The following is a 24097-nucleotide window of genomic DNA, read 5'->3' on the forward strand; positions in this document are numbered from 1 at the left end:
AAGTGGTCAGACATGATAGACAAGATAAAATATAGATTTGCTGAGAATATAATTAATGCCAAAATGCAATTGCTGCAAATAAAATGCATATTTCTCATGTTCGATGTAGATTAAGGCCATGTAATTATGCAATTTCGATAGGATCTTGATGGCTGTCGTCTGATTTATATATAATCAAGTATATTCGTATGCGATGTGAATAGTTCATTGACTAGCTAAAGTGCTGCTGCTGCTGCTGCTGAGAGATGGATTACCTGAGTCAACCGCAAAAGCACGAAATAATTTGTTACAGCAGCTGTGTTGTCTTTGAAAAGTTGGGTAATTGAAATCAATGCGATTGTATGCGTACTTGTTGTTGTTACATTTATTGTTGTTGTTGTTGCTGTCTGCTATTGCCACATAGTTAAGTTGTTGGCTCGCGTCGCACTGTCTGTGGCAGCAACAGAGCACGACTCGATTCCGACGACTTGCAGTCAAAAGCTACAACTGCAGGCGAGATTCTGCTTGACCAGCCAAGCAAGTTGGGGGAGCTAAAGCTGTGAGCTGTGAGCTGAGAGCTGAAAGCCAAAGCCAACTGTGCTTGTGGGGTTCCGACTGGGCTATCAACTGGGCTATACTATGTATATATATGTATATGTATATATACAACTGCTGCGCTCACCAAGCCGGTTTACGATCTGACCATGAGCTGGCGTCGTTTTGACTGCAACTGCGACTCTTTTGGACTCTGGACTCTTGAAATTTGCCAAGCTTCTCCTCTCTTTCTCGCTGCAGTTGTTAATAAAATTTACGCCGCAGCACGCCCAGTCATTCTTAGCTTTGCCTACCTTAACTGCTCGTCGTTGTGCATTATTTGATTAAAAAGTTTCTGTTGTTGTTCTTGTTTTTTTTTTTGTGGAGCCGCTTGAAGAGGAAAAGTCTCTCACTCGCTCACGGAAAACATTTTGCAAACAAAACCCAACTCTGACTTTAGTTTTAAAGTCGATAAGCACTCAAAGCCAGACGAGACGAGATGCCATGAAAGTGAACTGAAAGTGGATAACGCCTCACAAAAATATCACCCAAAAAAAGAAGGGGGTAAAGTAGGTATCGTCGTGTACTGACAGTACTCACTGTACTGTCTGTAGTGTGGGTGACTTTGCTGATGTCAAAGATGTCAACTGTTGTCAAAGTTTGTTGTTTGCTACTTTTAGTTATGAAGAAGCGCGAGCGTTTGTGACCCAAGACACGCCGCAAATGAAGGTCAACGTCTGTAATTAATTGACAGAAATTCTCGACATTAAATGTCAAATGAGTCACTGTGAACAAAACGCGAGTTTAATTTAGTTTATGGCTGCCACAAAAAAATATGAAGAAAAGTGCATTTATGCAAGTGTCGCACAGTGGTCAAAAGAGTAAAGCAAATTATAGGGAAATCAAATCATATAATACAAGTAAATTAAATATAAAATTGATAATTACAAAATTATTAGCATAATATTATTGCACAATCCGAACTAAACCATTTTTATTCAGCATTATAGTTACAACATTTGAAATGCATTTGAGAGTCATTTATTTTAAAGAAGTACCAAATAATAAATTCAAATATGCCAAAGATGAAAGTAATGCAAATGATGGCAGAATAAATAAACTTTAAATAAAATATAATGTAATGTGAATTATGCATAATTTAAATCAGATAAAGTATTATAAATATAGTTATTTTCTGTATGAAGATTACAAAAAAACAAAAAATAATAATAATAATATATAATGAGACAACTAAAATATGCCAGAGGTAAATTTCTAGATGCAGAATATACACAAAATAATAATTAATTCAAATATAATATGCTAGACATCGTTTTTCGTATGCATATTCATAAAATAATACAATTATAATATTAAGTGTTAACTGTAATGTGAACCGAAAAGTTCTCGAATCAGTTCAGTCTCTAGTTAATTTTAAATGCATTTGGAATTAATGTAAATTGAAACACTGCCGTATTCTCACAGTGGCTTCAACGACAGCAGCAGCAGCATTGTTACACTCACCGCAAGTAGTTACATGCGGTTTGCTGTGCAGCTAAGTGCAAAATTGGGGTCGTCATCGTCATTATCATTATCATTATCATTATCATGATGATTATCACTATGATGACGAGCCAGTAGTCGAAGCCAAAAGGCCCAGCGCATCATCATCAGCTTGGGAATGTTGCATGGCTTTTGAAGGATGTCACTGGTTAGATGTCTAGATGGCTAGGTGAATGGCTGGATGGATGGATGGATGGATGGATGGATAGATGGATGGGTACAATCCACGACAAGGCTTAGCATTCGTGGCTGCCGCTATTGCATGTGTAATTTGCTGAATTTTTAATTTTGACACATGGCTCGACGGAACTGAAGAGCAGACATTCAGACTGTCAGACAGATATACAGACAGTCAGACAGTCAGTCGTGACAGCGATAGACACACTGATAGAGATAGCCATAGAGATAGTGACAGCAACAACAACGTGGTGTACCTGTCAGTTAGAGTAATCAGTGAATAATCCGCCATGTTGCAATGTTGATTTGCCGCTTGCCGCTTGCCGGTTGCAGTTGCAGTTGCTGTTGGCAAATGAAAGCCGCTTAATGGCTCACAGTAAATCAATTTGAATGAAATAGAAGCATATTTAGATTGCGAAAGTGCTGTCACGAACTGCTGTCAATCTTTGCACAAATATGCCAATACTTTTTATTCAACTCGACTCGGCCAATGAAATCGATAATCGATTGGGCCAAATGTTAACAGTTAATGTCATGCATTTGATCCCGATCTGAATGGATCTGAAATCGATGCGATTTTTGCGGTATTACTCTTAAAATATACTGAATTAATATACTAAAAATATTAAATTTACCGAATGAAGTATTTGGTATCGATTTTCTATACACCAAAACAGTGTGGTATTATTTAAATAAAATATACCAAATTAATATTCTGAAAAATACTAAAATACTAAAACCAAAACATTGTGGTATTATTCTCAATTCCGCGATGATTTACTAAAAATACGTAAATATACCGAATGTTATGTTTGGTATACCAATATAACATTACATTAAAACATACCAAATAGTAAATTCACAAATGCTACAAAAAATTCGACTTGAAAACAAAAGGTTGTTCATTTTCTTAAATAATAAACGTTTTTAAAATAAGTTTTTCCTATTATATTATCTGTTTGAATTATTATTTTATTTAAAGCTTCTTATTTATTTTTTATTTTTGTCTGCTCTACATTCACTAGTTGTTTTCTCACCTAACTACACATAAATTTGCCACATATTTGCTTAATTAGCTTAATGAAAATGTGTATAAATATCGCTACTTAGAAATCGCAACGAAATACGTTTGCTGTCGCCTTATTCCGTTGTTAGATCTGTTAGAAACGATATCTCCATTTTCGCTGACTGACTGATTGTCAATCAATGCAGCCGTAAAAGCAAAAAGTCATCAACTTTTTTGTTTAGCTTTTTGTAGTCTCAATTTACGATACTATTTTGAATAGCAGACAGCATAATTGATGCTGTGTATAGTAGTTTTTTGTTATCCCTCATTCGTTTAGTGTGCAATAACGAATTGATACATTTATTACGTTTCTTTTTTGTTTCGAATATCGTAAACTAGATTATGGACTTTACTTTTTTGCACTGATACCAGATTAATTGCGTGTAATGGGAGATAGTATTTTAGTTGCTATCAAAACAGATTTTATTTTTTAATTACTTAGTATTTTTTTTTTTGAGCTGACTGCATTTGACTTTAATGTTTATAAAAAGCAACAATAAAGTCGTGCACATGTTGCTTCTTTTTACAGTATGCTGACATTTGCAATAATCTTACATTTTCTGCATTGTTTTTGCTCCACTGTGCGTGCAACCATCTTTGCCGCAGTTGTCATCATCAATGCTCCAATTTAAATTGCATGCACTATCAGTCTCTCTCTCTCTCTCTTCTCTATCTAACTCTGTCTAAATTTATATATATTTCTATATGTATTTCTTTCGCTTTTCTATTTGAATTTTTATTGGGTCTGTCAACAATATTTCTTTCGTTTTCTTCTGGTTTGTTTGTTTTTTCGCATTCGCGCAAAAGTATGCAACAGAAATTGACAGCTGGCAATGAAAAGGCAACTCGACTAGCCGCACACTCGTCATCGAGAATTAATTATAAATACAACAATTTGTTGCTAAGCAAATCATTTGAAGTGGCTACTAATGCATTAATTATAATTAATCAGCTTAGCGCACAGTCTGATTGCACTTAACGTGCGTAATTTTGTGCATATTTTAATGGGCGACTAAATGCGTGCGAAATTCAAGCATGATCGACCTGAGTTATACTGCGTAACAAAGCAATTTAAATGGCATTTTGTTTAAAATTGTGGACGGTATAACTTCACTTGTATTTGCATTATGTTGAGCACTTTTCACTCGTTATTCTGACTTGCCTCGCGATACACATTGATAGACATATTTTTTTTCGTTGCGTCTTTTTTTTTGCTGTTGTTGTTGTTGCTGGCAGCCAACTGCAGGTTTAATTAAAGCGAGCGCTCAGGCATCATGTTCAAATATATGCAGATGCCTGCAACTATGCACGCGTGTGTGTGTGTGTGTGTGTGTGTGTGTGTGTGTGTGTAGGGTGTGTTATTGCAGACTCTATTATACGTAGCTACAGTGTGTGTTTGTGTGGTCCTTGTTGTTTGCTTATGGTTTATTTTGTTGGCCTAGGTGGATCAGCGACTTTACACGCAATCTGCTGATGGCTACACAAAAAAAAAAATCCAACTATAAAAACAATAAAACAAAAAGAAAATGAGAAAAATCCATACAACAACAACAACAGCAAATTTAACAAGTGGTGTCAATTTTTACTTTTAACATCGACAGCAACAAAGCGCGAGCTGTGCAGACTTCTTTGTTATCGTGTCAACAAATTGCGTGGCTGGCAAAAATGTCACAAGGGGGGCGGGGGCGTGGGGCGTGTATTGCCATTGAATGTGGGCGTAACAATGTGCGGCCGACTATGTAATGCAATTGTCACAATATTCAAATAACTAACGACAACTTGCCAGCCAGCCAGTCAGCTAGCTATCTGACAGATAGTTGAACTACGTGTAGTTGCTGCTTGTGGCACACTCTTCTACGTGTTGCATGGCTGCGTGACCTGCTTGGCTGCTTGGCTGCTGCTGCATGATGCATTGATTTCATTTGCAAGCAATGCCAATAATACGCAATGCATATTGAAACAGCAATCGATACGCATTTGTTAATTACACCCGCTACCCAAAGAGTAGAAAGGTATTACAACTAGCTAGAGTCGACATTTTATTTATTCCTGAGAATTTGATTTCGATCGGTTACAAATTGGAGAAGTTCTATAAGAAATACAATGATGGGGTTTTAGCTGTTTCGGCTGAATATCTGGTATATTTTTTGACATCTATGGTATGTTTCGAACTAAATATAGACATCAGTATATTTTGGTATGCTTATTTAAAAAAAAAAAAAGGATTTTATCTGCTTTGTCAGACATTCTGGTATATTTTGCATTCTATGGCATATTTTGAATGTACTTTGTGACTGATATACCAAATATCGCCTTTGGTATATTTTAATACTTTTGGGGTTCTCTGGGCTTAGTTGCTTTGACTGACAATCTGGTATATTTTGAGCATTGGACTAATAAATGCAACACTCAGTATATGGTTAGTAGTTTTACGGTATATTTTAAATTATTTTGTCTTTATTCACAATGCGTAGCGGGTATTTTACAGTCGAGCACACTTGACTGTAGCCTTCTTATTTGTTTTAAAGTGTTCGAAAGGTGAAGAGCGCAAATACGCTTGGAAAAACTTGAATTGAATTCACAAATAATGCAAATAATTGAATTTTTGCTATTCAATAAGATGCATCTTAAAGTTTGGCTCAAATATGTGCAATCAAATTGAAAAGAATTAAATGTGATTTATTTCTTAACTGAAAAATGCATTTATTGGTTACCAGAAAATTGCATTGATTTCCATTTGAATGGCAAGTTTTGGCTTAAAGCATTCTCTTCTTTTTTATGCTGCTTTTTGTATTGTGCATAATATTTGATTTATTTTGATGAATTTTCACTCTTTGACGCAATTCCGGTTCAGCAAAAAGAGAGAGAGAGAACGAGAGAGACCGTAATTAATTGAAAACAATTTATTGGGGAATGGGAGTTATTTTCAATGATTTTGCAAGCTCATCTCGTCGTGCGTCTGATGATTTATTGTAAGTTGTTTACCTTTTTGCACAAAATTACTTAATAATAACAACAACAGCGAGAGAACTTTTGTTGTCTGTTGTATGCCTGTCGGCAGCAAGGAAATAATAAATAAATAAGTAAATTGCAAAACAGGTTTGCTATTCACCTCTCTCTCGTTCTCTCTCTCCTCTCTCTCTCTCTCTCTTTCTCTCTGTCGGTGTGTGCTGGCAAATTAAATTAAAACGTCGCCATTCTAACTGGCTAAAAATATTTTCCGTTTGCCGAGCGTATAAAACGAAAGTCAAAGCCAAGTTTGAAGTTTTTGGCATCCAACTTTTTGCGTAACAAACTTTCCCATTGTGTTAGTGTGTGTGTGTGTGTGTGTGTGAGTCTGTATGTGTGTGTGTGTGTGGGCGAGTGCGTCTTAAACTAAATAAGCCCCGACGAGCTGGCAGCCAATGTCAAACGTTACTGAGTTTTGTGGCACCCTCCTCGAACTTTTGGTCTCAGCTCAGGCTTGTCTTCGCTTCGCTTTGCTTCGCCATCTCCAGCCAGCTTCTTTGGTCCAGTTCGATGCTCGTAAATGTGCAACTTTTTAATAATTTCACTCAAGACAAGCCGACACACCAAGCAAACCAACGAACCAAGCAACCAACCCACCCAGCATGCAGTTTTTGCCATAAAAAAAGTTTTGCTTAACCCATAAAAGTGGAAATTCCAACACTGACTCGAATAATTGTGGATGAAAACCTTCTTGAAGTAAATTTTAAATAACTTCTAATTAAATTTGAAAAATTACAATAGTTTCACTAATAAATAATTATTATTTGGGCGCATTATTTGTTATTAAAAAGAATGCTAATGGATGAGAAATACTTTCTGTGAAACTTTCACCAAAAATTTAAGAAAATATTGTAAATATATAAAACAAAAATTCATCAGATCAAATGTATCGTATATAAGATCATATATATATGTATACATATATATTCTATAGCAACTGTGTGCTGCTTCAAAATGTGAAAATTCTAACGAAAAAAGTGTAGCATACTTTTTGGGGTCAGCTTTTGCTACCGAATTGCATGCTCAGGTAGCCTCCAAAATTCGACCCCAAAAATCACAATATGCAAATATATATATTTGTTTGCTTTAAAGCACGAATCAAAGCGAAACTCTGTAATATTTTTTTTTTTATGTTTCGCTTGAACACCTTACGACAAACGCAAAGCGAAGCGACACTTTTATTTTTTTTTTGCTTTTCGTATGCGCAAATTTTTGCCATTAAAAGTTTGGCATGTAAATCATACTTAAGAGGCGTACAGAGAGGAGGGGGAAAAGGCAAGCAGACAACGAGAGAAACTTGAATATAAAAATGGGTCAAAAGTTACGACGAGACTGAGCAGAGAGAGAGGGAGAAAGAGAGAGAGGGAGCGAGAAAAATGTTGCCAAATGTCAACAGTAAAGTTTAAAATACATTTCGAGTGCACGCATTTGAAATATGAAAATGAGCGAATAGCTCCGACATTTTTTGATTGCAACAGCAGCTGTCTGCGTGAGAGTGTGTGTGTGTCTGTGTGACACACATTTTGGGTCACAATCTTAGACAGAGAGGGAGGGAGAGAGAGAGAGAGAGTGGGGGAAGAAGAGGCTGGGCTAAAAAAGCTGTTGACAGTCACATGAATTGTAATTTACATGGCCCGAAAAAAGGCATCGTAAACTCTTGTTTGTGGGCCATGATGTTGTGTCTGCTGCGAATCGTCGAGTGTGTTTTTGGGCAATTGAATAAATCGCCAGGGATGCGACACACACACACGCACACACACACACACACAGTCTAATACATAAACATACATTGTCGTTGCGTGCGTCCATTAAACTGCAGGGGACACAGCACACACACACACACATACACACACGCGAAAGTTTGGCGCACATGTGCAAACTTGTTTTGCCCAATAATTTTGTTAAATATATATATTTATGTACGTATATATGTATGGAAATTTGTTTGGCTGGGGAGTTTGTTAAACGCAGCTGCTGTCGCTGCGAAATGTAAGTGAAATTGATGAAATTATCATTTATGGATTCGTTGTGGTTGCTCTTGTTGTTGTTGTTGTTGCCCCATCAATATACCAGAGAGAGAGAAAGGTTGACTTAAATATTTCATACTATAAACAAATTGTGTGAGTGACTCTCCCTCTCTCTCCCTCGCTCTCTCTCTCTCTCCCTTGCTGTGGGCAATATAAAATGATTGCAAATTATGTGACACTCAATTGGCTTTTATATTATTTCATCGCATTACGTTCGCTTTAATGCGTTGCACTGCTTAAATAAATATTTTTCGACATTTTTAATAGCCAAGAGATTGCATTTGTTTAAGCTACTCGATTCACTTTTTATTTATTTCCAATTTATTATTTAAACGTGCTGAGCCCAACATTAAAATCATAACTCAAACACCGAAACTATGTAAATAAAAGCTTGTGCAAATTTAATAATAGAAATAAATAAATACCTGCAAAAATTGATTTAAATTTAACAATAGAAAAAATGAAGTATTGAAAAATATATATGTAATAGTGGAATTAATTAAATACGTAAACAAAATATTGACTAAAAGTACAAAATATAAAATAATTAAATAAAATGTAGTAAAATTTTATAATAGGAAACATGAAACTGGAATTAAATTCAGTGATTGAAGAAATGAAAAGCATAAACAAAACATGAAATTCATAAAAATAAGTACAACTTCATAAGAAAAACAAATAAGCAAGTTTTAAATATCAGCAATTAAACCAATAGTCAAACAACTAAATTATTATTAAATAGCAAAACATGAAAAACCTAAAATAATAAGAAACAAATTAAATATTCAATAATAGAATATTACAAAATTGAGTATAATTTAATAATACAAAATATTTATGTTTAGAAAAAATATAAAATTTAATGATACTCTTTGGTCAAACTATTTCGTGTTAAATTTAATGATTTCAATTAAACATAGTTTGCATAATTCCTTTAAGAAAATTGAGTTTCCTTCCGTTTTGGCCACTTTGAGTTGGCTTCTCTCCGAGAGTTTTCTTTAGTTTTGCCTCCATTACATTATTATTATTTATTAGATTACATTAACGAATTGGTTACATATTATTATTTGTACTTTTGTTGCCAACCTTTCGATTAATTTAATGAACTGAAGTAAAATAGATAATTGCCTAGTTAAATGCAAAAGCAATTTACCGATCGATTTATGGCAATTGGAATCGTCTTTGTTTTTGATAAATAAACAATCGTTGGATGCTATTTTAATATTTATAAGCAAGGCTTTCTAGTTGATCCAAAGGCAACGAGCAAATGTTGACAACAACATTTCCATTGTTCAATTTGCAGTATGAAAATTAATGTGACAATGCCACGCACAAAACGCAAATACTGCAAATAGATAGAGAACGAGAGAGAGTGAGAGACAGTTAGAGAGAGAAAGATAGTAGAAATTCATTGATAGTGAAATTGAAACAGAGTGAGGAAGAACGGAGAGAGAAAGAAAGAGAGAGAGAGAGAGAGAGTGGACTATAACTAATTATGTTAGTCGACTAAATTGACATTTCAGCGTAAAGTTATTGGCAGATAAATTGCAAAATAATAATTAACAAATACACAACACAATATCACACACAGCAAAATATTAATGCAAAATTTATTTGTTAAATATTTATGTGGAAAAATATGTAGTATAGAACACTATTTTACAATCTTTTATGGATTATTTGTCTTTCATTTGCTTGTCAATTTGCAAAGTTCATTTGACAGCAAAAATATCAAATTACGTTTGGCCTAAAACAGACTCCGATAGAAAAAGAGATAGCGTAAGAAAGGGAGAGAAACTTTTGTCGAGAAAATTGCAAACAGAAAAATTTTAATGTGTGTTTCTATTTTCATTTGCGGTTTATTTGACCACACTGAAAACAATAGCAACAACAACAACTGCAACAACAACAACAACGATGGAGGCAACAAATTATTATCGAGCACAACAAAAATATTTGCTTTTCGCTTCGGTTTTTTGGCAGTTTGAGGATTTTGCTTTTCCGAAAACAGTTTCAGCTTTTCACATGCGTTCAATTTTGCTGCTGACGTCAGCTGCTGTTGTTGTTGTTGGTTGTTGGTTGTTGGTTGTGTAATAATAATATCAGGTTGGCCAAACATCATATGTACTATATATACTCTATATATATATGTTTTGCCCCCGCCCCGCTTGCTCTCCACCTGAGTTTCTGTCTGTCTGTCTGTCTGTCCAGCGGCTTTTGCTGGCAAAAGGAAACTCATTTTGTGGCCGTATTTCGCCCAACATTTATTACTGTTGTTGCTTTAGCAGCAGCAGCAGCAGCTTCGAATGTTTAGTTTTGCGGTCTTTTTGCCACACTTTTGCCTTGCCCCCCGCTCGTTGCATGCAACTCTTTGATGCAATAAGTGGCATGCCATTTAATAGACCACAATTTTGTTTGTTTGTAGTTGTTGTTGTTGCTGTTGTTGCTGTTGCGAACGAGGTTACCGACAACATTGCGAAGCACGCAATATTTGCAACAACAACAGCAACGAATACATTACTTTAACTATTACCAGTAACAACAATTATGATTACACAAAATTGCATAAAATGCGAGTGACCCAAAAAAAAAAAATAAAACAACAGCAACGAATAAAAAATTAAGTGAGGAATTAAATGAAAAGGACAACTTAAAGAAAGAGAGAGAGAGAGAGTGAAGTAGTTGGGAGTAGATATTGTGACATTATCGCTTAACAAGCGGAAAATGCGAGCGCGCAACTTGAAGCGATTCAAAACAAGCTTTCAAGCAGCACTTGCCGCACCTCCAATTCCATTTTTTTTTTATTCGCTTCCTTCCAACGAGAAGTTGAAGTGGCTGACGACGACGACGACGCACAGCAGCAATTTAGATATTGATTTAGATAGCGTCTGGTAAATACTTATGTACTTACCCCCCGCCGACCCTAAACTCGACCCCCCAACTATATAGAGTAGTATATGTCCAGGAGCAAGAGCAAACAGCAGCAGCAGCCACTCATACACGAAACATTTCGATGTCGATGTCGATGTCGATTTCGTCCTTACTTTTACCCACTTTAGTGTGTGCTGATGACGATGTCGTCGTTGTTGAAGTTCTCGTTGTCGTTGTCGATGTCGATGATGATGATGGCGTTGTTAATGGCTGCGGACAGATGCCTCGCAATTGGCAATTATGCAATGATTGATTTGACATTTCCATTCGATCATTAGCATTAAACTACTCTTAATTAATTGGCCTGCAATTGCAACCACTCACTTAACACACACAGTGACAAAATACGCACAGCCCGCGCGGATATTTTCGAATTCACTTTTGTGGAATTCTTTTTGGCTTCTTCACAACAATTGTTATTATTTGAGAGGTGGATAATTTAAGGCTTTACAAATAAAGTGCTTAATAAATGCCATAAAGTGCAAGCACAAATTATGTAAAGTTCAACAAATTTCTTCAAAGAAATTATGTGGAAAAATGATTTGGAATTTTAGCGTAAAATGTCAAATTGATCTTTAATGTTTGCTTTTCAATATATTATTTTTTAAAGTATTTATTTATTAATATCTAAAAGAAGGAAGTGCTAGCTACTAAGGCCATTGACTCAACTTTTCAAAATACCAATTAATACATACTTAAATCGAATCCAGTTTTTAGGTAGTAATATAATGAGAAGGAAATTGCAAAATTCAATTCAAAAATTTGAAGGTAATTTTTACAATTGCTGTACAAGAAAAATTATATCTTAAAACGTTTTATTTGCCATCCAATCGCATTTCAATATCTTACATTTAAATGGAATTAAGTTTGCCTTGTTTTGTTGTGAAATTTAAAAGTTTCACTCAGTAATGTTTTTTATTAATACACTTGCATCAAACAACAATTCAGTACATATTTTTTTTACAAAAAAACTTTTAAATTCTTAATATGAAAATTTAAAGACATTGGTTAGATTTTCTGCCAGCATTTTAAAATTTAGTCGACTTCATCTAAAAAGTAATTTTCTTTTCAGTTTAAAACTGAAGTTACTCTACATCTATGCAGTCTTTAAATTATTTTCAAACTGGTTTTTAAAAAGTTGTACAAGTTTTCAACCATGCGAATTGCATTTCGAATCAAAATATTTAAAGTTTACTTAAGAATTCAACACGCAAATTTCAAGACAGTTTCCTAATTTTTCATATTTAAATATTATTCTAGAAGCATTTGAAAAAGTTACTTCAGTTTTTAATATGTCAACTGAATTTCTGCTTAAAGTAATTTATTTGAATTTATTTAATGCAAATTAAACCATATTTTAAAGCTGAAATTTATTGACTGTGGAGTTTACTCTAGGAAATGCGCTTGATTTGCCACAAGCATTTTTTTATGCACTTGCACTTTGGCATTTTGCAGCTCGCATTTATTACAGATCATTGAAAAATCAAGCGGCAATATGATGACCTACACTTTGGGTGAAAATAATTGAATTACATGAAATTTAATTAAATAAAGCTCACCATTTATTTATTTTTTATTATTACTATTATTATTATTTTTTTTTTGTTGCTGCTGCTTTTTGCTTTGGACTGTGCAACAATATGATGCCGTTAATTAATTCGAGTGCAGATTGTTGACCATTTAACAGCAGCTGGGAGTAGAGCAATTTATTAAACTCGGTGTTTATAAACTGTGCAGCGAGAGTGCAGCGTGTGCAACACGGCAGCCGGCAGTCGGCAGTTGGAACAACAAACGATAAATGTGCAACTCATAAATTAAGTCTTCAAAGTGCAAAAATTGTAAATTGCAACAGAGAGCGCGTTAAAATGTGCGAATTGTGCAAAAGCAGCAAAAGCGGCAAACGCACAACAAACAGCGCATAAATCAAAATATTGCAAAATGCCACTCGACAAAACAATTTTCGCTTTTATTTATTTACGTGAGCCACAAAAAAACAAAAACAAAAAACCAAAACAAAAAAGAAGCGAATTTTAATTAATTCTTTATTGCTGCTGTTGAGGGCGTGGTAAAAAAAAAAATGCTGTTGCTGTTGCTGTTGCTCTTGCTGTGGCTGTGGCTGCTCAGCTGCTAAGCTGCTAAACCAATTAGCAGCGCAGATGCGAGACAAAAGTTGCGACAATTGTCTGACGCGAGTTGAATTCTGTTGAGTGACTTACTCTCGTTGTACACGCTGTCGTATACGCAATGCGTCAAATGTTTCACAGCATCATCTTCATTGTTGCTGTTGCTGTTGTTGTTGTTCGCTTAGATTTTTGCATTTCGCCTTGAGGCGCGTTTTGCGTGCTGTCGTCGCCTCCTTCCTTCTCCCATCTCCCATCTCCCTTCTCCTTCGCCTTCTCTCAACTTCTTGACTAATTTATATGTGCATATTAAATTAGCCCAGAGCACGGCGTAAAGTGTCGCGCTTGGCATTAGTTCACACCCTCAGCTGCACACACACATTTCAGCGTCTAGAGGGGTCGTGGGGGGGGGAACATTTCAATGCGTTGGCTGCTTTTATTATTTAATTGACAGTCTCAGGCGCTTGCTGCCTGACTGCCACACACACACACAGACGCACACATGGCGTATGCGTAATATCATTTGCCTCCGCCTCGTCACTAAAACCAAATCTCTGCGCAATTCGGTTATTGGCTAACCACAAAACGAGAACGAGAGCGAGAGTAATATATGCAATTTTATTCGAATAATGAATCAAAGCTATATATAAAATATATAATATATCGAATGCTGCTGGAATGCAGCAGCAGCAACAGAAATTCTCTCTTTTGGTTTTCGACAAACAATGCTTAACCACACACACACACACATACATGCGAAATGCATTTCTACAACTAATTGCACTCAACGAAAGCGTTTTAGAATGCATTTATCTAAAATATGCGTGTGTGGCACCCTTTAAATATATAATAAATGATTGTTGAATTAATTAACGTATTCGATTGCTGCTGCTCAGGGCCAAAAATTCATTTCAGAACATTTTATTGTATTCTAATTGATATATCAATATCTATAATTATTATGCAACTAAATCGAAATCAAATGTCATCAAATTGGTCACATTAAATATTATGAAAGATTTCAAATATTATTTTGTAATTTCATATTTATGACAAAAATGTGTGATATAAAAAAATAAAGTAGTAAATTATTTATATTACTGTTTGTTGTACTTAAAATACAATTACATCGAAAACAAAACCAATTCAAATCACTTCATTGCAATTGCAATTATTAAACTACTATGAAATATTTAAAATCTTGTTTAATAATTTCATATTTATGATAAAAAAAAGTGCGATATATAAAGAGTGAATTGAATATGTAAAGTATTAAACTATTTAAATTCGACTCTTTTTTTTTTGAATATAACTAATAATGTTATATACTTAATATGCAATTAATTTAAAACCGAATCAAAACATTTCATTCCATACATTTTGTTATTGCATGGCAATTATTAAAGTATTCAAACTATTATTTATGCATTCGATATTCATGGCACTATTTTATTTATTTTCATTCTACTTTTTGTTGAGATAATTGTTATATAAATTAAATGTAACTACAACTATAATTATAATAATTATTAGGCATGTGCTTTAAGTGCAACTAAATCAAAATCAAATCAAATAATTCAACTGCAATTACAACGGTCAAACTTGTTTACCGAAAAAACTTACTCTGAGTCCTAGCAACTACGGTATATTTTGTACTCCATGGTATTTTAAGCAATGTATTTGTTCTTAAAATATACTAAATTATAATACCGGAAAACACTAAAATATGCCGAAGGCTATTATTAGTATAACGATAGTATTTTATCCACTATTTTTTTGGTATTTTTTTGGTATGTGGTATATGGTATATGGTATATATATGGTATATTTAAATAATAATAATCCTGGAATCTCACAGTCAAGCACACTCAACTTTCCTTTTTGTTTGCTTACTAAAGCTATGAATAATGTGTTTAAAATGAGAAAAAAAAGTTCAAATTATTTTAATAAATTTAAAAAATATTTTTTTTAAGCATTTCACTTTTTGATTACATTTTTTTTGTGTCGTGTTGGGAATTACGTTAAATGTATTTTTGTTTCGCTGGACTTAACTATGCCATTAAAAGTGACTTCGCTACGTGCTCTGCTTTCAGGACTTAATTCAAAAGTATGCGCAATCTGCAAATAGTTTTTAAGCATTGCCCCTTGCCCCTCCCTCGAGCTGTATTGTGTCAGGCATCGATCAACTTTGGCCATTTTATTGTGGTGCAGTTGAAGTTGAATGTGGCACGTAGCACGCTGACCAAATGGATGTTGTTCTTGTTATTGTTATTCTTATTGTTATTCTTATTGTTGTTGACTCTGACCTCCGCCTGCGTTCATTGGCATTTTCATTCATTGCATTGCCACAGCACAACAGTTGTTTCATCTTTTCCCGTCTCTTCTTTTCTTTTCATTGCAGCAACAATCGCTGAGTGATACAAGCGCGGACAGCGGCAAAGGTGGAAAGTTTTTATTGCGAAAACGCAAATCGAAGAAGACAGCAGCAGCAGCAGCAGCCATTGTGGCGAATGCTGAGCACAAAGGTAAGAAGAAGAATGAGCAAAACGAAAAAGAAAAAGAATAAGTAAAACAATGGCCGCAATTGCAAATGGCAGCAGACAATGCAAAATGGCGCCAAAGTGAAAATGGTGCAAAAGTTTTCAATTGCCATCATTTGTTTGTTGTTCTGTTCGTGCATTGTTTTTAATTAATTGCAATTTGCAAGCAACTAATCTTCTCTCTTCTTCACACTCTCTCTCTCTCTCTCTCTCTCTCTCTCTCTTTGTCTCTCTTTGCTCTGCATTGATTCATCGTAGGAAAACAAGGAACACAACAGCAGCAACAACAGCAGCCTTCGATAAAATGCGTTCTGGTTGGCGATGGCGCCGTTGGCAAAACCAATTTGATCTTGTCATATCTGGAGAATCGATTCAATCCGGAGCATGTGCCGACGGCATCAGATATTTATAACGGTAAGTTGCGCAGCGAGCGAAAAACCGTGAAAACCGTGAAAATGCGAAAATGTGAAAATGTTGATTGCCTGCTCGCGTTGCTTTTGCCTGCGCCTCGGTGTCGACTGCGCTTTTCAACAGGTTTACTTAATGGCATTTTTCGGTGTACACACACACACACACACACCTCCTCCTTTTTTTCCTCTTCCTATATGTATATATTCTATATGTATACAGTTGTAAGCAGCGACCTTCGACTGGCTTGCCTTGCCTTGCCTTCCTTTGGCTGCCTTGCCACGTATATGAATTTTTCATTTTGTTGAAAACCAATTTGTGAAATCTTTACTGAGTTTCCGTGTGAAGGATGCGGCGCCATTCCGTGTGTGTGTGTGTGTGTGTGCCAGTGTGTCAGTGTGTGTGTGTTTGAGGCCAGTCTCAGCTGACGGAAGTAGGCGAAAATAATGTTCAACTGCCTGGAGGCAGTCATCTCTGTCTCTCTGGCATCACAGGTTCATTTGACTTTCACTGCTTCCGCATTTGCGCTCTCTCATGCCATATGTGAGCGATGTTCTCCCACTCCCACTTCCAACCTCTCCCTCGCCTTCTCCTCCCCGCACACTTTATGTCTGCTATTCACGAATTTTAATGAACGGAAAATTGAAATTTGCGGTTATTCAGAGCCAACGACAACAGCACATCAGAGCCATAAAAATGGCAGCGGAGCTTCACCCTACCTCTCTCTCTCTCTCTCTCTCTCACTCACACACTCTCTCGCTCTTGCTTTTGTCACCGCCATCTTTTCTAGCCTTTTATGTCTCAACTTGTAGGCAGCACTTGCACTGCAACTGATTGAATTATGTTGTGCCACACAAAAACACTCGCTAGCACACACACACACACACTCGGCCTCTGCCTCTGCCTCCGACTGCTGCCACACACTTGACGTTGGCCTGACTCTAATAAATTTTGCATGAATGTGCACTTATTTCATGCCACAATGCCCTTAATCACGAGAGGCTAGTACAGCCAGTTGATGAGTTTTGCAACGTCAAGCAGCATCAACAGGGACCAACGTTGCACAGGAAATGCCGAGTTGTTAGTTGTGTTGCTCTCAAATCTCCACAGATTAGCAAATTTATAAAATATTTGATTCTCTACAACTGCAAATGTTTTTTGGCTCACAAAAAACTAGCACACATCAGTGGTAGAGTAAGTAATAGAAATGATAAATGATCATTTCAAAAAGAAATCACAACTAGTTATTACTTATTGAAAGAAAGTAATAAGAATAAACAGAGAAGAGAAATATAAGATGAAACTATTTTTAAAATTAATAAAGATTGATTTAAGAAACTTTATGTTTTCCGATAAAATATATAGATCCGTTCATTTTTTTGTTTTTTTGCACGAATTCGATAATTTTTGCAAATATCTTAAAACTCAGAAATAATTCCAAAAATCATTCTTCAATTTTAATTTTTAAAAGTACTAATTAAAAGCAATCAGATTTATTTATATTTTTGAAAATTAACATATTTATGAGTTTTATCGTAAAACAAAAAAAAAGATCCTTAAAATTCATCTTAGCCCTAAATAAATATTGCTATAAGAATAACTTTCACTTATTTTTAAACTGGTTTAAGTTTAAGTTTTTTCACTGTAATTAAATTCTTATATGAAATAGTTGATTAAAATATTAAATTTTAGTAACGATTTTAGTATAATATGATAGATATTATAGCTAAAGTAAATATTGGCAATTGTTGCAAGCTCATTTTCATAGTTCGCTTTTGAGTTCTACTCAAATATTTAGTAAGAAATGCTAATTTATTTTCTGCATCATTTAATAAGGACGTATTAAATTATAATTTTTATTAAATTAGAATCAAGGCCTAAAGTATAATGATTTGTATACAATATTTATTTTTTATTCTTATTAATTTATTAATTCTATATTCAATTGGAGATGAATGCAAATTTGCCTAGCAAACATGATTATGAAGTTTATTTTCTTTATTGTTGTTGCCTCTCCATTATTGCAACCTCATCTGCGTCATTGCTTTTAGGGCCGATCAATAAGTTGTTGCTGTTGAACAAAGAACAACAACAATTTGCTTTTTATATTGGTTTTCTATACTTTTTTCCTCCACTTATTATTTTGTTTTTTTTTTTTTTTGAGTTCATTGATCTATAATGTCCTGTGGTGTAGTATAGACTTTAAGCTGGCGAGAAGCACTTTAGGGCCATTGCGATTCCTAGAAAAAGATGCTTGTACCTTTTATTATTACGCATACGCCGTGTGCGTCATTTACCAAATGCTAAGCATAACATGGCGCGCTCCCTTAGCATAATTCTGCAGGCACACACACACACACATGTTACATGTGTGTACATACAAATATGTATGTATGTATGTTCACATTCCTCTGGAGAGAGAGAAAGCGAACTTTTTGTTGGCACAGTAGAAACTCGGAAATCAAACATGAACATTCAAAATTAACATTTCATTTTGAATTACGAAAATGGCAGAAAATGTTATTGATATAAAAGAAAATACTTTTCTAAAGTAGCATATTAAAAATAGTTTGTTTTAATAAATTTAGAATCTGTATAGCTGAAAATTGCATAAATAGAAGAAATTTGATAGAAGTCAAATCAAATCAGATTATCAAATCTTATTAACATAAAATATTTGTGATGTGCTTGGCAAGAAAAAATGATGTGGATTCAAATAAGAAACTCAATTATGATGGCTTTATAATAAAGCCTTGCTTAGCGTATTTAATATTTGTGATTTTCTTAAAATGATATTTTCAAAAATTGTTCTCTTTTCAAGCGACACTTAACAAATAAAACACAATTTAGATGAATCATGTTTTAAACCATTATTATTCTGCTGTTGCTGATTTCAATGCATAAAATCAGACAATTTTTCGGTTCATTCGATTAATTTTTTTATTTGAAATTTCCAATAACTTCACAACATGTTTTCAGTTTATTTCTCTTCTCAACTTTCAACTTTTCAACTTCATATCTGTAATTCAAATATATTTCATTTCAATTTAGTGAGGCTCTACTGTGCGACAACATCTCGAATGTTGTGTGTGCACGCTTGTTGAGTGTGTTCGAGTAAGAGTCTGTGTGTGTGTGTGAGTATGTGTGTGTGTGCCGAAGTGATTTGCATATTTGCAAGAGGCTTTGCATAGTTGCGCCATGCATAACTTTTGTGCATAGTTCAACTAATTATCAAGTGCCGCCCTTCAAGGACTCGACAACTTGATGCCGCCAAGCACATCCATCAACTGCCATTTATTACTGTAGCAGCGGCAGAAATGTTGAAATTTTCACAAAAAAAAAAAAAACTGAAGAGGAAAAAAAAGAAATGAGGAGCAAAAATACTACGAAACAGGCGCTAATTGAGTTGCACTCTGCTTACTACTTGGCAATTGTGCTATTGTGCAATTGAGGAAGTGAACAGAGACAGAACGAGAGAGCAAGAGAGAGAGAGTAGATGGATGTGTGGTTGGATGAGCGAAGGAGAAAGAGAATGACAGAAAGGGACAGCGAGTGTGGGGGGAGTGATTGAATGACTGACTCAATTAAGTTTCAATAAGGTTGCGACAGCAGCCAAGCGATTGACTGACTTTCAATGGTCGCTGACAAGTAACAATTACACAATTGTGTGCTTGCCACACTTACACACCAATACACCCCAAAACACACACACACACGCGCACTCAAGAGCGGGGAGCTTAGAGACCTCGACGTATTTTTTTTTTTTGCGTTCTTCTTTTGTTGTGCGTCATTTGGTCGCTTTTTGGCTTTTGTCTGTGTCTCTGAATGCGTAAAGTCAATGCTCCTTTTTTTCGCTTGGCTTTTTTATATTTTCGTACTCGCATTCCGACTGTGTGACACAGTTTTTTCGGTTGCGCATGCTGAAATCGATAATCGATTAATAAGCAAACCCCCCTTAAAAAAAGAAAAGAAAACAGATGACAAAAATAAGACAAAAAGTATGCTATAGAAAGGTGAAATGCAAAAGAACTTTGAGCTCAATATTTGGTACTCAAACGGACAAATCGAAATTCAGTAAATGGCCATTGGCGATTTGCAAAGTTTAAAGTGCCAGAAAAAAATACTAAAAAAAAATAAATAAGAAAAGCCACAGTCGAGTGTGCTGTGAGATAAAAATCAAACTATGCGATATTTTATTTTTTAATACTATACCAAATTAATATGCTAAAAATATTAAAATATACCAAGGTTAGCCTACGAGTAGCGGGTATAAAAATAGAAAACGAAATAAAAATAAGAAAGCTATAGTCGAGTGTGTTAACAAATTATTCATAAAATATACGATATTGAAAATACTCAAATATGCCAAATTAATGTATTCAAAAATACTGGAATATACCAAATCAATATACTGAAAGATACTTAAATATACTAAACGGTGTATTTGGTATATTTAAAGTGTCGAAGATGCATTCTGCTGTCAGACACAAAGTTGCCCTACAATTGATGAAACAACAAAGCTTAGTGTTGAAAAGTTCAATATTTAAAAACATTAATGTACTTGTATTAAATGATGTTTATTTTAATGCAATTCTTAAGAGGCAATCTTGAAATATTTCACATCGAGAAAAGACTGCAACTTTGCAGTTGAGCGGCAACTTAACGTGAAGCGTTCTCATTTGGTGTTCTTCGCCTGCTTCATCTGAAGGCGTTCGAAAAGAAAACCTTTTGTCGCCTTTTGATGCCTTTCATGCTGCACTTGCATTGTGCTTGGTAGTTTTACCCTGCAATGCGATAGAAGCAGGAATTATGGCTATTAAATGTGAAAAGTTGAAGCAAACAATAAATTTCAAATTAAAACGCAAACAAATGCCACAACAACAGAATATAAAGATGTCAAATTTGCCGGAAAAATTGCAGGGTATCAACACACATATGATGCCAACTGCTGCTGCAGTGCTTTGCAACTTGACAGCACACACACAATGTCTGAAGTGACGGAGCACGGAGCACATCAAGCTCGCTGTGGGACCAGAAGAGAGAAGTGAGATGCGCTCTCGACTCTCCGACTCTCGGTCGACGTTGTTGCAAATGCATTCATGAAATTTATGCGCTACAAAAATGAAATTTATTTTACATGAGCTAAGAGGGTCGACCTTCGGCGACCTGCTGATTAAAAACTCGGAGCACCAACTTTATTTACGCCGTGCAAACAGAGTGGCCAACTCAGCGAGAGAGGGGTGGAGAGGAGGAGGGGAATGAGCAGCTGCTGTTGCATTGAAAGCCAGTCATGATTAACTTTCAGATAGCGCTGGTATAAACCACAGTTAGTGGTAACTGAGTGGCAACATGCTGCATGCTGCATGCTGCATGCCCCATGTTGCTGGGTGGCTTATGGTTGACTGCCGAAGCAAGCCAAAAGTAACTGCTACTCAACGCTCAACGTTCAGCGTTCTACGAGGCCATTTAAATCATTTTGCATGCGTTTTAAATATGCATTGCTTACGTTACGTTACTTTACTCTTCACTCTTTACTTTGTACACACACAAATATTTTGTGTGTGTGCCACTCAAAAAATGATGTGCTGCTCTGCTCTGCACTCTGCTCTTCTGTGTTGCACTCTGCACTCTGCACTCTGCTGCTCTGTGCTAATTCATTGTTCATTATGCTGCTGCGAGGCGATTGCATAACTCACACAAAAGTGTTGCATACTTTTCGGGGGCTTGACTTTGGATGCGCGTGGCTGAAATCTTCATCAAGCCAAACCACAATTACATATATTTGCACATTGTGCATTGTTTGCCACCTTAAGTTGCAGCTTTAAATGCACCTTTATATATTCATTGCAGTTCATCATTTTAACACGTTTTCAATTGAAATTTATTCATATATGTTAACGCTATTTAGTTACTTCAATGTAAAGCTATTATTATGACTTGGAAGCAGAAGAAGTTAAAACTTCCTAATTACTATTTATAACACAAAGAACTTTCTAGTTTCCTTAGAAAGCAAACATAGTGGCAGTTAAGAATCAGGTAAATTATATTTGGGATAATATACAGAATTAGTTTCGGATTAAGATAAGAAGATCAAATAACCAATCTTATTATAATTTTCAAAGAACTACAAAACTTCGCTACTCTGCTTTAAAAATATATGCTAATAAAATCAATATAGAGTAAGATACAAAAATTATGAGAAGGAGAAGTTCAAAAAAATGATTTGTAAATTATAAAAATCGCTAATTTATTTAATAATTTCAGTATATCAATATCAAAATATATTTAAGTGTAACATAGAAATATGTAGTAAGAGAATGAAGTAGATTTGGATGCAATCAGATAAAAATTGACAATGTGCTATATTTGGTTCTCTATGGTATATTTGTAATGTAGTAACAGTATATCGATAAACCAATTACAGTCTTTGGTATATTTTAGCATTTTGGGTATACTAATTTGGTGTATTTTAAGATTATAAAATATTAAATTAAAAGAAATATCTAAATAGTATGAGAAGAAGTTTATATACCCCAAATATTTAACCTAAAATATAGAATTATCTATTCTATGCAGGGACAATATGATAGTATAATATAGAAATAGTATGCAAGGGGGAGTTGAAATTATTGTAAAATATATGAATAGTACGAAGAGAATATGTAAAAGTAATGAGTAATATGAATGTACTATAGTATATTAACTATTGTATGTTATTCTCTGCAGTTGGGTATTGTATATTAGTAAATTGCATGAATGTGATGGTAAAACAGATGGATTTGAAGCTGCATTCGAGTTGCTGCAGATAGTAAAACATGCGGTATTATTCGCATTTTCGCATTACAAAATTCCCTTTGCAATTTGAAACTTTGCTGGCAACTTTAAGACATTGCCGCAGTCTGCGAGCAACCGCAATTACATCGCAACAACTTGTAACTTGTGTTATATACTGTATTTATATGTAGTTGTGTTTACCCAACGAGACACACACACACACACACATACACAAGTGCACAACAACAACAGCTGCACACATGGTTCCTGCAGTCGATGCACAAAAAAGAAGGAAAGCCGAAGAAGAAAATTGTGCTTAATTTCAATTATATTTGCGGGGCAAACTCGTAGTACAGTTACACATTCCCGGGAGGCAGTTGCCACATGCCACATGCCTCAAGTCTCTGGTTCGCATTTTTTGCAAGTTGCTCATTCTGCATATGGTCACAAACATGCTTGCAATTACAAGCAGTGTGTGTATATACTATATTATGCATGCAGTAAACACTCGCTAGCATAGGCTGCTTTCATTTAAATTCAACAATTGAGACTTTCAATAAACATATGAATTTCATTTTAGTTTTATACTACATCAATATTATTGAAAGTGCAACAAATTGGAATTCACAATACGATACGAATTTATGTATTTTGTTTTTATGCACACACAAATTATTCTAGCTAAGATTGCATACAATTGAGAAATATTTGCCGCTTTCATTCATTTACATTTCCATATCAAATTTAATAATTTCGTTGCTTTTATTGTTTATTACCTCTCGCAACAAATTTCAATTCATACATAAATTTGGTTTATCAACAAAATAGTGTTGAAAGTTTTTATTGTATTTGAGTTTTATTTTTACTATTATGATCATCTTTTTTCGTCTAGTTTAAAAAAGAAACGATACATGCTTAACAACTGCTTTATTGGAGTAATTTATGCATAAACAAAAAGAATAGTAATAT

The 24097-nt window shown here is 34.8% G+C and overlaps 1 protein-coding gene across 2 annotated transcripts in view; it reads left to right on the forward strand.

Moving 5' to 3' along the window:
* Positions 1 to 24097, forward strand: part of LOC133849113 (homeobox protein 13) — an 85283-nt gene that overhangs the window by 57128 nt on the left and 4058 nt on the right. For both annotated transcript variants that reach the window (XM_062284996.1, XM_062284995.1), the window contains exons 4-5: positions 15808 to 15931; positions 16205 to 16360. In XM_062284996.1, coding sequence (XP_062140980.1) covers positions 15808 to 15931; positions 16205 to 16360 — 280 coding nt within the window. The remainder of the gene's footprint in view (positions 1 to 15807; positions 15932 to 16204; positions 16361 to 24097) is intronic.

This window comes from Drosophila sulfurigaster, chromosome X (genome assembly GCF_023558435.1).
Source record: "Drosophila sulfurigaster albostrigata strain 15112-1811.04 chromosome X, ASM2355843v2, whole genome shotgun sequence".
Lineage (NCBI taxonomy): Eukaryota > Metazoa > Arthropoda > Insecta > Diptera > Drosophilidae > Drosophila > Drosophila sulfurigaster.